Below are 13,763 nucleotides of genomic sequence, written 5' to 3' on the forward strand. Positions count from 1 at the left end.
CAGCACCCCGGGAGGGACCGCGGCGGCTCTGCGGGGGCCGCCGCCGCGGGGTTCCCGCTGCCTCGCGTCCGCTCCGAGCGGGCCTGGGGGTTACTGTGACTCCTGCTCTCCTCGGCGTGTTGCAGCCTGCGGAGCACAGATGGGCTCTGGCTGCCGCGTTTCGGTGGCGGTGAAGTTACACGTGAATGGGCTGCGTTTGCCTCCGGGTCCTGCCGTGTGGCCGAGCGGAGGCTGCGAACCGCAGAGACCCCGCAGCCCCAGCCCCGTTTCTTAGCTCTGGGGAGCGGTGGCACTCCGCAGAACAAGCCCTGCCATGACTTGGGTGTCACGGATTAATTCTTTTGAGATGCCTAGGACACATGCACAGTGCTTCCATAAGAACTGTCTTTGAGCATGCAGTAATAATCAGAATTCTATAATGTCCTGTTTGCAGTTATTTTCCACTTTGAAAACCGAGTTTCATTATAGTATGACCAAGCAGTAGTGTGAATCAGAGAACTGGCTGTAATTAGCTGAGAGCAGGGATGATGGAGAGGAGGCCGGAGGTACCTCAGCAGCAGGTATTCCAGTGGGAAGCTTGCTTTAAATGGAGAGAGGGTTTCCTTATGTCCCTTACACAGCTCTGGTTCCTGCATTGTGGCTTGCTTCCTGGTTCCTTGCATCTGTTGCATACCCTTAACCTGAATGACAATAACTGCAGGTTCACCATGGGGTATACACTAATTTACAGACTGTCTTATTAAATACTCTTCATATAGATAATTCACACTAAGAAGTGGTTTATTTTTTTGTCTGAGGAACTCACATTTACTAATGTTCCAGTCTTTCTCTGAACAGAAGTTACCTATGAGAAATTGTCTTGGAGGTCTTGTGAATCCAACAGGCTGTGGCTCTCAGTTGGTGCAACTCCTCTTATAAGTAAGACTAAAGAGGTTTATTTCCTGGCAAGTGTGATGCTTTTTACCTGTTTCAATAGCTGAAGGATGGGTGTGCCAAGTCCTGTGAGAAGTTGTGTAACTCCTAATACTCCCCAGCAGACCAGATTATGTTTCATTAGTAGCTTGTTTCCTTATTATGCTTTTTTCTTAGTGCAAATGACAATAGTGGTTTGTGTTCTTTCCTTTGGTTTGCATGATTCTGGTTGGAAAAGAAAAAGTCACAAGATTCTTTTAGAATGATCCCTTGGAAGAACTTTTGCAATCCAGACTCTCCTTGTGTCATCTTGTCTGAGGGAGTGCGATAGCCCCATCTTTCATCTCTGTATTCTGTTACTAACAGTTGTGCTAATTCTCTACTGTTTTCTTCTGATCTCTTCCTACTAACAGAATGCTGGAGCACCGTGCCTTTTGAGTTAAAATCTGTCTCTAAGAGACATCTATTAGTAATTGTTTGTTTTACTGCAGAAGCGCTGTTGATAGCTGAAAGATGGCTTGAAGTGTGTGTAGCACAGATGGTTTATACAGAGCCAGTGTGGGATAACAAAATACAGGAAGCCATTAACAGAGACTTGGTTTCTTATTTGATGTAAGTGGACAATTCTGTCATTTCAGATACTTCATCTTATGTCCCTGGTGTCTGAATAGCTTGTTTATTGGTGGGTGATGCTGTCCCTGATTTGAACTCTCCTGATTCAAAATAAGCTGCAGAAATAAATCCTTGTCTCTGAAGAGGTGTGTAAATGAAGCCCTTCTAAGAAATAAGGGTTGAAGTGTTTTTGTGGTGCCTGAAAACTGTATTTTACTTTGTTAAATTGTAGTTAGAAGAAAGTAGATTGCCTTTAAATGAATGCTTTTCAGTTTTGTTCTTCATTCCACCTCAAAGTGCTATCTTCAAAAGATGTAGATCTGTAAAATCCTTTATCCCAAACTAATGTTTGGAGAACTAGGCCTGTTCTAAAGCAAAGGCAGCCATGAAATTTTTTATTCTTTTGTCAGCATTATATATTAAGATTTTAAAATGTTGTTTAGTGTCGAAAGAGTTCTTTTAAACTTGGGTTTGTATTTTTTTTTTTCCTGTAGATCATAGCTTCTAAAAGCACTCATATGAAGATGGCTTAGGCTGAGTTTAGGTGCCACTTTAACATGGCAACTGAACTACTAAATATGTAAACCTTCTGCTGGTGCTGAAAATAGCCAGTCTTCTGAAAAAACAGCTAAGGAAAAGGTGAAGAATTTCAGGAAAAGCTCTGTAGACATGGTGAAATATCACACAGAAGACCAAAGCTTGTGTCTAATGAATAGTTTGCTCATGTATTGTTCTAAGCAGTTTCTGTTAATTTAAATTTAGTACAACAGACTGGGTAAGTGTAAACTTCATAGCATTGAATCAAGGGCTGTACTTGGCAGAGGCTGAGTTTCTGTTTCCTGAGGCTGAAGGTGAAACTGAAAATAACAAAACTGAAAACTAAACCTGAGACTGCTGTGTTCTTACCTGAATTCTCCAGAAACCTAAGAAGGGGATAAGCTGCTATTGGAAATGGACTTTTGAGGATTTGCACTTTTTGCTTAGTAAGAGTATGTCAACCCCCCATAAATGGGTTTTAGAGTGTTAGGGAGCCAACTGCAAAATTATCTGATAGGCTCACAGGCTCAGCAAGCTTCGTTCAAGTCAGAAGAGCTCAGAAGTTCTTACTGGGCTTAGTACATCTGAGCTGGAGCATAATCTCCATGTTTTTGCATTGCAGCAAAGAAATTGTTCACTGAGGTTTTCTTTCTGTGTATTTATTTCCAATCATAATTGGAAGAGGAAAATGATGCCTTTCTATGTTTGCAAGAGTTGTTTTCCTGGTTAAGTGTGTTACAAGCAGTCTGAGTTTTGTTGGAATGTGCACTTAAATACAATTAATTCTATAGCGTGGTGTTTACGGAGTCCTTTTCATTTTGGAAGCCAAAAAAATACATATTGCAGATGCATTCCAGTGGCATCTCACCTAATAGATTTGAAATTACAAGAGCAAGCCCAGTCAGTTTCATTTTGTCTCCTTCTTTATGCTTCAGCCACTAGCACTGCATCAGGGAGAGTAACTGTGCAACCTCCAGGGGTGTGTTGGGCACCTTTCCATAGCCATGAGTCAATGAGTCAGTCCCTTTGTAGGTCTGTGTACCAGCCCTTCTGTAGAAAATGAAGTTTTGTTGCATTCCTTGACTTCAGTAGGAGCAGGATTACATCCAATATACTAAGCCGTTTGCAAGTGTCTTGATGCCAAATGTTGTGTTCTGACAACAGAGGCAATTTCAGCACTAAAGCTTTAATAAATTTTGGCTGTTAAACTTGCCTCATATTGCAATATTTCATCTGTGTGTTCACCATGTAATAGTGGTTTCTTTCTAAGCCTTAAAATAGGATGCTATTTTCTTCCATGAAAATCTGACATTTTCCTTATTAAGAACTGTACCTGCAAGTCTGTTCAGCAGTAGAACTACTGGTGAGTTGTACATGCTCTTCTTAACATTTCTCAATTCTTTTCTGAAGTAATTTTCCTTCTTCATGTGTTTCATATTTTGAAATTGAAGTAGTGAAACAGCCAGCTTTGATACAGTACATTGTTGTCTTAAAGGCATTTGGAAATGAACAGCTGAAATAAATCCCTCTCCTAACAATCTTTCAGGGTTTTTAGTTTTCTTTAAGCAATGATGAATGTTGACACTTATGGCTGCTAGATTAGAAAAACATTGAAAAAGCATTCATATTTTTCCTTTATTGATCCGAATAGAAAAATGGAGCCACATATTTCTAGGACTGTAGGGTTTAGTTTAAAAGCTTGTAAAAGATTTTGCACATCTGCTCTACAAAGAATTCAGTCTTTTCAAGGCTGCATTCACTTTGGACAAAAACAAACAAAGTTACTTGTAGACATGGCATTACACAGGGAACTGTCATAGTTCACTTGTTTGAGGTTTCAGAAATGCATTTCCTCCCCTGGATTTAGTCAGTAAACTCGATTCCCTCCCACCTCTCCTTCAGCCTGAGCTCACAAAAGATGGCTCTTTCATCCCACTTAATTTTAAATATTCCAAACTTATGGTTTCCACTGGTGATCTTACTAAATTAGTAGTGCACTTGTAGGTCCTGTAAAGATTGTAGTCTAAATATTAGTTTCCATATTGTACTTTAGTAAATCCTAGTTAGAATATTTGTGTTGGCTACTGAGAATTTCCTGAAAAATAGTGAGTAATTTGCCTTTCTGGTGAAGGTCACAGTGATGCAGAGCACTGGAAATCTGTGATTTCTCCTCTCTCTCCAAAGCTTTTGGTGTTCATTAAGTTTCATTACATGTAGATGTGTGTCCTGTTTTTTTTCCCTGCAGTTGTCCTAGTTCATAGCTTTCACTTACTGAATGGCTGACTCATTACTACAGGAGGATACAGTGTGGATGGTGCAGCACAGACACACACACCTGCATTGTTTAGAAAGTGGGGAAACACCAACCACTGCTGCTGATCCTACCTCAGATGGGCTTAGTAGCAGCTGAGCAATAGCAAATAAATACTGTGCCCTGTAACAGAGAGGCCTCTGAGGCTGAGCAGCTTCCTGATGTTGTTGCTACTTTTCACATGGGAGATTTTCTAAATAAACATTTAAAAGAGCTTCTTACTAGAAATTGTTCCAATCCAGCCTACTTAAGCAGGGATTGTATTCATGCTTAATTAGGCTTTCCTCTCTTTAATGCTTATAAAATAAAGCCCTTTCAAACTTTTAGTTGATGTGACCTGAAGGTGACCTGGATCTTTATAATGGTTGGCTTTTCAAGCCTGTTGGATTAAACAGATGTAAAGCAGAAATGTGTGGAAAAAGAGACTGACTATCCTGAGCTGGAAATTTAGAGACTATTTGCTTGAGGAAACAGAATGTATTTCCCAATATTGTTGAGACTGTACATTTTATTATAAGAATCTCTTAACTCACCACTTTTTTTCCCCCCTATTTTGTCTCTGCAAAAGCCTTCTTTCCTGTTTGCTTCCTGTTTCAAAAACTAGGAATGGTGATAAAGAGCAATTGTTAAACATTTGGAGTGCTTTGCTTTGCAATTTTCACCCAGGAATGTTAACAAAATTTTGCTGAGCAGCTCTGAGTTGCTGATTATAATATTTTAATAAGTGCTGGAGCACCAGGGACTAATCTTGGTGAATTCTGGGGAGAAAAAAACCCAAAAAACCAAACCGCCTAAATCTTGGCTCTGCCTGAAAATGGGTAAGTTCAGGATAACTTTAATCCCACGCAGTGAGTGTGAAACTGTTATCAGCAAAGGATTGGAGAAATGTAGTGTGGTTGTCACTGATCCATGTGGTTATTTGGAAAATATTCCTTTTCAGAAACTCTATCCAGAACTCTCTAGTACTAGGAATATTTTGGGAAATGACAGTGCACAACTGGGGTCATACATATTTCCCTGCTCCCAGCCTCCTCCTCCCAGCACCCATTTCAGCTTTTTTTGACTAATTGGAGCAGCCAGGAAATGATCCCCTAGGTAAAACTGCTTTGCTTGGCATCTTTAAAAATGTGTTTTGAGCTGCTGCAGGAATTTCAGGGTTGTGTCATGAAGTGGTTTGGCAGTACTGACAGGAAGAGCAGTGGATGTACAAACCTTACCTGTGTGGAGGGAGCCAGGGAAGTTGTTTTAGGAATAGTTTTGTGGAGATGTGGTTTGTGTTTTAGGAATGGTTTAGTGGCCTGTCCTGTTGGAGGCTCTTGCTGACAGTGACCTTGCTGCCCATGGGCAAAGCAGAGCAGCAGGTTATCTCTCTGCTGCAAGCTGAGACCTTTCTTTCCCAACCAGCAGCTGTTAGGGCTCCTTTGAAGTTATTTGGTAAACTGAGTCATAGGAAAAATTCTGAGCTATTCATGTAGGAGTGAAAGATGCCATGGGAATTTCTACATGAGTGTAGCTAACATAGACCTCCCTGAGCCTGGTTGCTGATGCCTAAAATTGTTTGCAGGAGTGAACTCTGGTAATTACTAGCTTTTTCTGAAGGCATTTCTACCCTGTTTTCATACATTTGATGATGCTGCTAACCAGCAATGATCCCGAGTGTGCCTCTGTTTTCATTGTCCTTTCATTTATTTCCTATAGGCACAGTCTCAGTCCCACTATCAGGTTGTCTCAGAAGAAGATTGTTGTAATTCAGGTTTTTTTTTCCCAACTAAACCAGAATTTGGCAAGGAAATAAAGGCTTGTGTGCATTTGGATTTGAAGAGTAGAAAGCTCCTCTCTAGTCCTATGGGAAGCATTTATCAGTGGTGCTAATTATAATCCCAGGACAAGCTTGTTGCCACATGGAGGCAATAGGAAGTATCAGCTTCTCACTGGAACTCAGCTCACTGGGCTCTGCTGATTATGTGTAGCCATGGCAGATACTGGGGATGGGATTGCATTTCTTATCCTGGCCTTTCTACTATTGCTGTTCTTTGACTTTCAATCTCATAACCAGCTTTGGGGAAAAAGGCCCTCAGCCAACTCAGAAGACCATTTAGGCTTTTTCCTTAGTTGTATTGACAGGGTTGTGCTGAGCTGGGCAATAATTCATTATGGTCAGTGCTGATGGAGAGCGTGTGGTGGGGGCTTGGCTCTTCCTTACAGACAGAACTAATGGCCACACCTGGAGAGTGTTTGCTCTTCTCTTTGCAGTTGCAAACCCTGTGACTTAAAAAGGGACTTGATTAATGCATTAGGCCACAAAAGCAGATATGGATGGGATGGGAAAATGCTCAAGTAAGTGTGGGGAAGAATAGTTGTGGCCCAAATATGCTTTTTAAAAAAAAAAAATAATCTTACAGTGAGAAGGAGCTCTGTGTCCCAAGTTGTTTATCACGAGGCTCTCTGTGTTGACCAGAGTGGTTGTGTGCAATAAGATGCTTTGATGATTGTTTAATGAATTTGTGTTCTGCCTCTCTTGGAGAATTTTCTTGGTGCTCAATAGAAAATGACAATCACTGGATAAAGAGCAAGTGCTACAAGGGATTGAGCAATAACTCAGCTTCTTCCAAAATCCTAGAAAAGATGAATGACTGCACATGGTGAATCATCACTGGTGTGGTTTTTCAGAGAAACAGCCAATGTTCCTTTGAGACTTGATGAATAAGCAGTTGCTGCAATTTTTTTGTCTGAATGTGAAGTAGCCTCTTCCCAAAATGCAGCAATGGTCACAAAACAAGAAAAACAATGTTAGTGGTGAATATGGGTTTCCAGGTGTTCCATTAATTGATTTCTGTCACACAGTTTCCAAAGATAATTGCACTGGTTAAATGTTATCAGCTCTGTGGATTTATGTTACTGGTTATCAGGATTTGGGCTTCTTGTTTTGCAGGAAGATACCATAATTATGATTTCAAATGGGTAAGAGGAAAGAATATGGAGGGACCATGTCAGGCTGACTTTCTGAAAATAGACAGTGTTACTGTGGGTATTTACTGGCATTTTGCTTTGTTATCGTGGTGGCAGTAATTCCTGGGGGTACTTGTTAGATATTGGAGGTGAGAAGAGAGAGGTTTCTTCAGCTGTTGTGGGCAGAGATGTGTGCTGAGTGTGCTTTGCTGTCTTTTTCTGTAACTAAATTAAACCACTTGAGTGCTCCACAGGTGTGCAAGCTCCTGGAGCTCTCCTTGTCTCCTATACTGGGGAAGAAGAGCAGAGCAGCTGTTAGGGATGGTCTGAGCAAACCCAGCTCTGACATTCCCCAAGATGCTGGATTTGAATTTTCTGCATTTGAATGTTAGTTGTCTTATTTGAAGAAGTGCCTAATAACTTTCTTCAGCTCATTAGTTCTCATTTCTAATGATTTTTTTCCTTTTATTAGGAATACATAATCCGTGTCCAGAGAGGAGTTTCAACAGAAAACAGTTGGCAGGTAATTTCTTAAGTTGTAGCTCATGTAACCAGGATTCTTTTTTTAGGAAAAGTTTGAAAATTGCCTATTCCAAGCTTTTAAAATTTGAGCTGGAAAGGGAAATGTTGATTTGAAATTGAGAACATGAAGTGCTTGAATTCTTTTGGTCAAAACTAAGAGAAAAACAGTATTGCTGCCAGCTACAGAAGGCATGTTGTCTGCTGCTATTCTGAATAGTCCAGGAAAAATGCCTGTCATATGTTTCTACTGTGTGTTGGTACAACCATAGTTTTAAAATCTGAAATTCCAGTTTGCCTTTCTCAGTGCTAAAATCACAGCTCTGCTTATACGAGACCAATGAAACCAAGAAGTAGTAGTGAAGATGAGTGTGGAAAATTGTTGCATCTAATATGGCAAAAATGCCTTGTTTGCAGACAACTTTGCTCACAAGTACTGTTTTAAGATAATTTTTAGAAATGCATTTTCTGTCTGATCAATTTGTGATTAAAGACTCTTTTTTGCTCTCTGGCAATGTGACATAAATCCAGCAGTTAGGCATTTGTACAAAAATTGCAAAAGAAGTTGATTGTAAAGGGGAATTAATTTTCTCTGATGGGATTTTGAGGAGTAAAATTCTAATGGAAAAAGTAATTTGTTTCCTGAACTTTGTATTTTATTTTACAGATTGTGAGGCGATATAGTGACTTTGACTTGTTGAATAATAGCCTGCAGGTAATTTTCACTCTTCATATATGAATAAAAAATGTCATTGGAAGAATATATTCAGAATTGTGATATTTTTGTCTTGTGACATTTTTATATATTGCGGTGAAAAAATAAAAGAATTCGCCTAGCTGTAAAAAGAAACAGTGACTTCAAATGTAACATGAATGTGTACTTATTCACCCTTAAGTTTTCTCTTGTAAAATTTGACTTTTAACATCAACAGGATCAATTTATATAGAAATGGAGGAAATTGGCAGATACTGAATCTTTCCCTTCAGTCCTGTGACTTGTTCCGGTTTTATGTGTTTTTATTTGTTCCTCCTTTGATTGGGGAAAGCCAAGGCACATACCAACCTTATAAATTCAGCATTGAAGTGCTATGTGTCTCATTATTTATATTCCTCTAAAAGCACTACCAGATGCTGCTTCTCATGTGATGGTTTTCTGTGTCACTGAGGAGTGTTCCTTGGTCAGACACTGGACTTACTGTGTGTTTTCTTCTGCTTTTTAGGACAATTCTTTCTTTTTAGTTTGTGTGGGAAAAAGCAGAAGTGTGAGTGTGTTTGGGAACAGGGGGGAAGCAGCAGTGATTAACAAACTCAATACTTGAGATTTCCATACTGGGCAAACAGGATAAAAAGTGAATTACATAATTTGAGGATAGATTTTTGTGACTTTAAAATTTTTCCCTTGTTAAGTGTTTCATGAATTCAAGAGCTTAATGCTGCTTCCATTTCCTCCCTCCTCCCCAAATCAAATCAACTATCTGCTTGATGAATCTCGGTGAGCAGAACCCTGTAAGGGTGTTCATGTGTGTGCTCTGAGAGCCCTCTGTAAGTGCTTCCTGTGCTGCAGGTGGATGGGGGCAAATCAGTCATAATTCAACAGATGCAGCCTGGTTGCCTTGTGGAATTATTCCTATTATTGCTTGTGTGGAATTCTGTAAATTTTGTCATGACCTAGAAACCTTCTCTGTGATGTGCTGAATAAATGCAATACAGAGGTGTCTCCTGCACCAGAGACATTCAAGATCTAAAATTAGACAAACACCCCTGGGAACACAAGGAGTTGAGTTGGTACTAGTCATCAGAGTACCTTGGGGTCATTGTGGTCCAACCATAGTTTTGATAGAGATCACAGAGAAAAAAATTTGTGAAAGTTTTAAAAAGAAGGAAGAGTTCACTTTGCAGCCACCTATGACAAGCTGCTCTTAACCATGGGGGAACAGAATGTGTTAAGGCATGAAAAGGCTTTGTTGCTTTCTCATTTACCTTTCAAATGAGGCAGCTTTAGTAGAGAAGGCAATGGACCTTTAAGACTTAAAATCCAGAAATGACAGGTAATGCAAAGTCAGGCCCATGTGGAAAATCTATTAAGTGAAGGTAAATAGGTTATGTATGATGGAGTTTAGAAAGGAAAAGCCTTTTTGTCTGAAATAGAGGTGAATGATAAAAGTGGAGGGTCCAGGAAATTATCTGACAGCAACTTTGCAGAGTGGGACAAAGGGGAAATTTGAAACAAGAGAAACCGAGATCCAGGATAAAAATGTCAGCTGCTTGGATGACTGGAAAACATTAAAAAGAATTATCAAAATGTACCTCTAACTTTAATGGGAGGATATGAGAGGGTGGCTAAATTAGCAGGCCATGTGCTTTAGCAGTTGGTCTCCTCCAGTGGCTCTTTTCTCCCACTGTTTCAGAGTTTTTTATAAATTACATTTTGTGATACTGGAGCTGAACTTTCCTCATCCATTAAGACAACACAACACTTCTCAGATGTTTCCATCCAAAACTCTAAGCAACAATATTCCATCACAATATTCAGGTCCCGTGACATGTTTTAAAACTCTTTAAGCTCTCATCTTGTGTATGTTGAAATTAGAGTAAGCAAACACAACTCCAAACAAATAAGAATATATCAAACCCTAATCTTTTTCCTTCAAAACTAAAGATCTGCTGAAAGAACTGCTGGAGCTTCTTTTGAGTGTAAAGCCCAAATTCTCCAAGTTCTTGTGGCATACTTGACCTCTCTGTGTGTTTGTGTGGATGTGTTTGAGCACAGCTGCAGTTGAATTGGAATGCAAATTTTCTCTTCTTAATCTAGTACTACCTATATTAAGAATTGATAATTTAAAAATTGTCTAGGCTAGGGAATGCAGTCCTGCCAAATACCTTGGAAAAACTGAAGTATATATATGTAACCCTGATTTGTATCAGAAAATTTCAAGACAGGTTCCCTGAGCTCTCAATTGTACCAGATTGAAAAGCTTCTTCCAGTTGGTTCTGCATTTCTTCCTCTGGACTTACTTGACAGAGATCAGTGGAGATCATTCTTCTGTTTTGTCAAGTGAAGTGCTGGTACTGGAAGTACTGGAATTCACAGCAAGATATCTGGCTTTTGTGAAGCATTTTATTGCAGCTTTTGAACAGACATTCCAGAGCAGGCTGTGGTTTGAAGATAAGAATGTTAATTCCCAGGTTCTTCCCATCCTGGCTCCAGTGGTGAGCTGGGGCCACTGAGAAGTGGGGTCTGAAAGCATGTGAGGTCTTTGCAAGGTCAGGTCCTCAGTGAGGTGCTCTTCTGTGCTGGAGTGCTCTTGCTGTGCTGTGCTGTGTGTTTTGGCAGATAGCTGCAAAAACCTGGGCCCGAATGTTACTTTCTGTTGAAAAATAGTAGAAGTCTGATTTATAAGGTTTAAAACAAATTATAGTGGTTGGAAAACATGTGAATTAGAGTCAGTTTCTCTCTGATGGTAGCTAGTTGTCAGGTCTAGGTAAAGGTGATGATTTGACATGCTTTTTAAGTGAATAATTCTAGAAAAGGACTCAGTTCTTGTTTAGAAACTGAGTTTTCAATTGAAATGAGTGGTCTGCCAAAAAAGAGTTCTGTTTGCCTCTGGTGCTAAAACTAATTTGGTGAATTAATGGCTGTAAGTGATATATGGTTGCTTTTGATTTTTTTTCCTGGTTTTAAATAATAGTTTATGTAATTCAGACATAGTTATAGTTCTTTTCCAGTCCATAATTTGAAGTCAGAAAACAAGAAGTAGGAGAAGTGCTAAAGTTAGCAGAGGACAACTCCTGTGTTCAAAGGAAGGGAAATGCTCCTTCTGCCCCAGTTTGTTGAACTAATCTGTTACTTTTTCCACTAGTTAAAATGAAAGTTGTTCAAACACCAGAAGTCCCAGTCTTCTCCCTGGTGAACTGTTTGCTTTAGAAATGAGGTTATTGCATCTGGTGTAATTGATTCCTGCAACACCAAATTCTTAAAGATAACTCCCACGGAGATTCAGCTTACCCAAGGCAGGTGCTTTGATCTGCAGGACAACGATGTGTTAACAACAAAAATGTATTCTGGCAATTCACATGAATTGAATCTAAACACTGAAGTTGATCTCTTTGATCTGATTTACACAAGGCTTTGAATTTTTTTCATTGTCCTATTTTGAAGGATTTCTCTGATTTTTTTTTTTTTTTTCTTCCCCTCAAATTTTGGATCTCTTGTGTCAGTATAATACAATTAGTTTAGATCCCCTGGTAGATTGCAGCTGTTTCTGGGTTGAAGGATGTATAGATGTTTAAAAAAATGTACAGGAACAAATTCAGAAAATAAAATGGAAAGCTGCACCATATTTGAAATTCGATATTTAAAATACTAACAGGCTTAACATTACCTGCAAATACATAGAGGCTGATAAAAGTTACTCATCTGCACTTGATGAAATAGGAAAGCATAAATCTCACCCAGAAAAAATGGTCAGATGTGAATTGTTTTTGTGCTGTGGCAGAAGTACGTCATGGAAAGAGCCTGGCTGGAAATTGTAGCTATTTAGTATCTGAAAGTTTTGTGTAGTGATCTTAAATGCACGACTCGCTAGCAAAAATTTGTCTCCTTGTATTTTCAGAGTGGTTCCACTTACTAATCTCTTCACAGTGGGATGTGAGCTGTCATCTGATTCTGATAACGGTGCTTAGGAAAAATAGAAACGCTTGTATATACACAGTACAAAGAGAGTTATCCAGTAGTTAGCTTGCTGCTGAGAAACTTTTGCTTTCTGGATTGCTAGTTGTATATCCTTGAGGTATTTTGAGAGCAAGGTTAGTAATTTTTCCTCTCTTTTTAAGATCTCAACTCTAAGTCTACCTCTTCCTCCAAAAAAGTTGATTGGAAATATGGAGCGTGAATTCATTGCTGAAAGACAGAAGGGACTCCAGGCCTACCTGGATGTAATTACTACCCATCACATACTGTCCAACTGTGAACTGGTAAAGAAATTCTTGGACCCAAACAGCTATTCTGTAAATTACACTGGTAAGTAGAAAATCAAAAACTGTGCTTCACTTTGACTTCAGCATGTGCTGTGTATCTGCTGTGAATGCTGGCCAGGATTAACACTGAAGCATGGGGGGAACGATCTTCAAATGATCCTGCTGTGCATGTGATTATTTATGGTAATGCTTCCCCAGCTCTCTGCATGGATCCTGCTGGGATTGTCAAATAGAAATATTTGAGTTATTTCACAGAGGAGTGAAGAGGGTCAAGATCTCTATAAGCAGAATTAAGAGGAGGGTGGGTGGTTGGTAAGGGTGACATCTACTTTTCATAATTCATAATAAATGAAAAGAGTTACTTTTGGGAAATACTTCTTCTGTCAGAGTGTAAGGTGGAAATAAGTTTGTTAACTTAGTATTCTGTTAAAACAGTCCATTTTCTGAACACTGAATCTTTCAAGAATTGTGGTTATCTTGTCTAGCTCCTGCCCTTGCTTTGGGGTGTGAGCTAATTTAGAATTAATTGTTTGAGCTAGGTTGAGTACTTCTTCAAGGCTAGACTAAGCCAGATACCCTCTTCCCACAGATAGTGGAAAGTCACTGCATTCCATCAAATGATATCCCAGTGATCAGTTTCTTCATTACTAGCTGTTTCTTCTTTGAATTTGTCTTCAGCTTCAACCATTGGATATCAATAAATATTTGTCTTACAGACTGAAAAAACTTCCTCTTAGTGATGAAACCCACTCCACAAATTTAGTTCATAGGCAAACCAACTCTTTGCAAAATGCAAAGCTTGTTTTCTTAGAAGCAGAGCCTACTGAAGCAGGAACTCACTGCTTCCTTTTCACTTGTTTTCTCTCTCTTTATGTAACATTCTTGTGTCTTCAGCTTCAAAGTGCAAAGAACATTTCCCAATATGATAAGCTGTGCAGGAGTTGTA

The 13,763-nt window shown here is 39.4% G+C and overlaps 1 protein-coding gene across 8 annotated transcripts in view; it reads left to right on the top strand.

Annotated features, from left to right (window-relative positions):
- Window positions 1-13,763, top strand: part of PXK (PX domain containing serine/threonine kinase like) — a 43,706-nt gene that overhangs the window by 592 nt on the left and 29,351 nt on the right. For all 8 annotated transcript variants that reach the window (XM_059856685.1, XM_059856686.1, XM_059856679.1 and 5 more), the window contains exons 2-4: window positions 7,794-7,844; window positions 8,508-8,555; window positions 12,674-12,860. In XM_059856685.1, coding sequence (XP_059712668.1) covers window positions 7,794-7,844; window positions 8,508-8,555; window positions 12,674-12,860 — 286 coding nt within the window. The remainder of the gene's footprint in view (window positions 1-7,793; window positions 7,845-8,507; window positions 8,556-12,673; window positions 12,861-13,763) is intronic.

The sequence above is a fragment of the Haemorhous mexicanus genome, chromosome 11 (genome assembly GCF_027477595.1).
Source record: "Haemorhous mexicanus isolate bHaeMex1 chromosome 11, bHaeMex1.pri, whole genome shotgun sequence".
Classification (NCBI taxonomy): Eukaryota; Metazoa; Chordata; class Aves; order Passeriformes; family Fringillidae; genus Haemorhous; species Haemorhous mexicanus.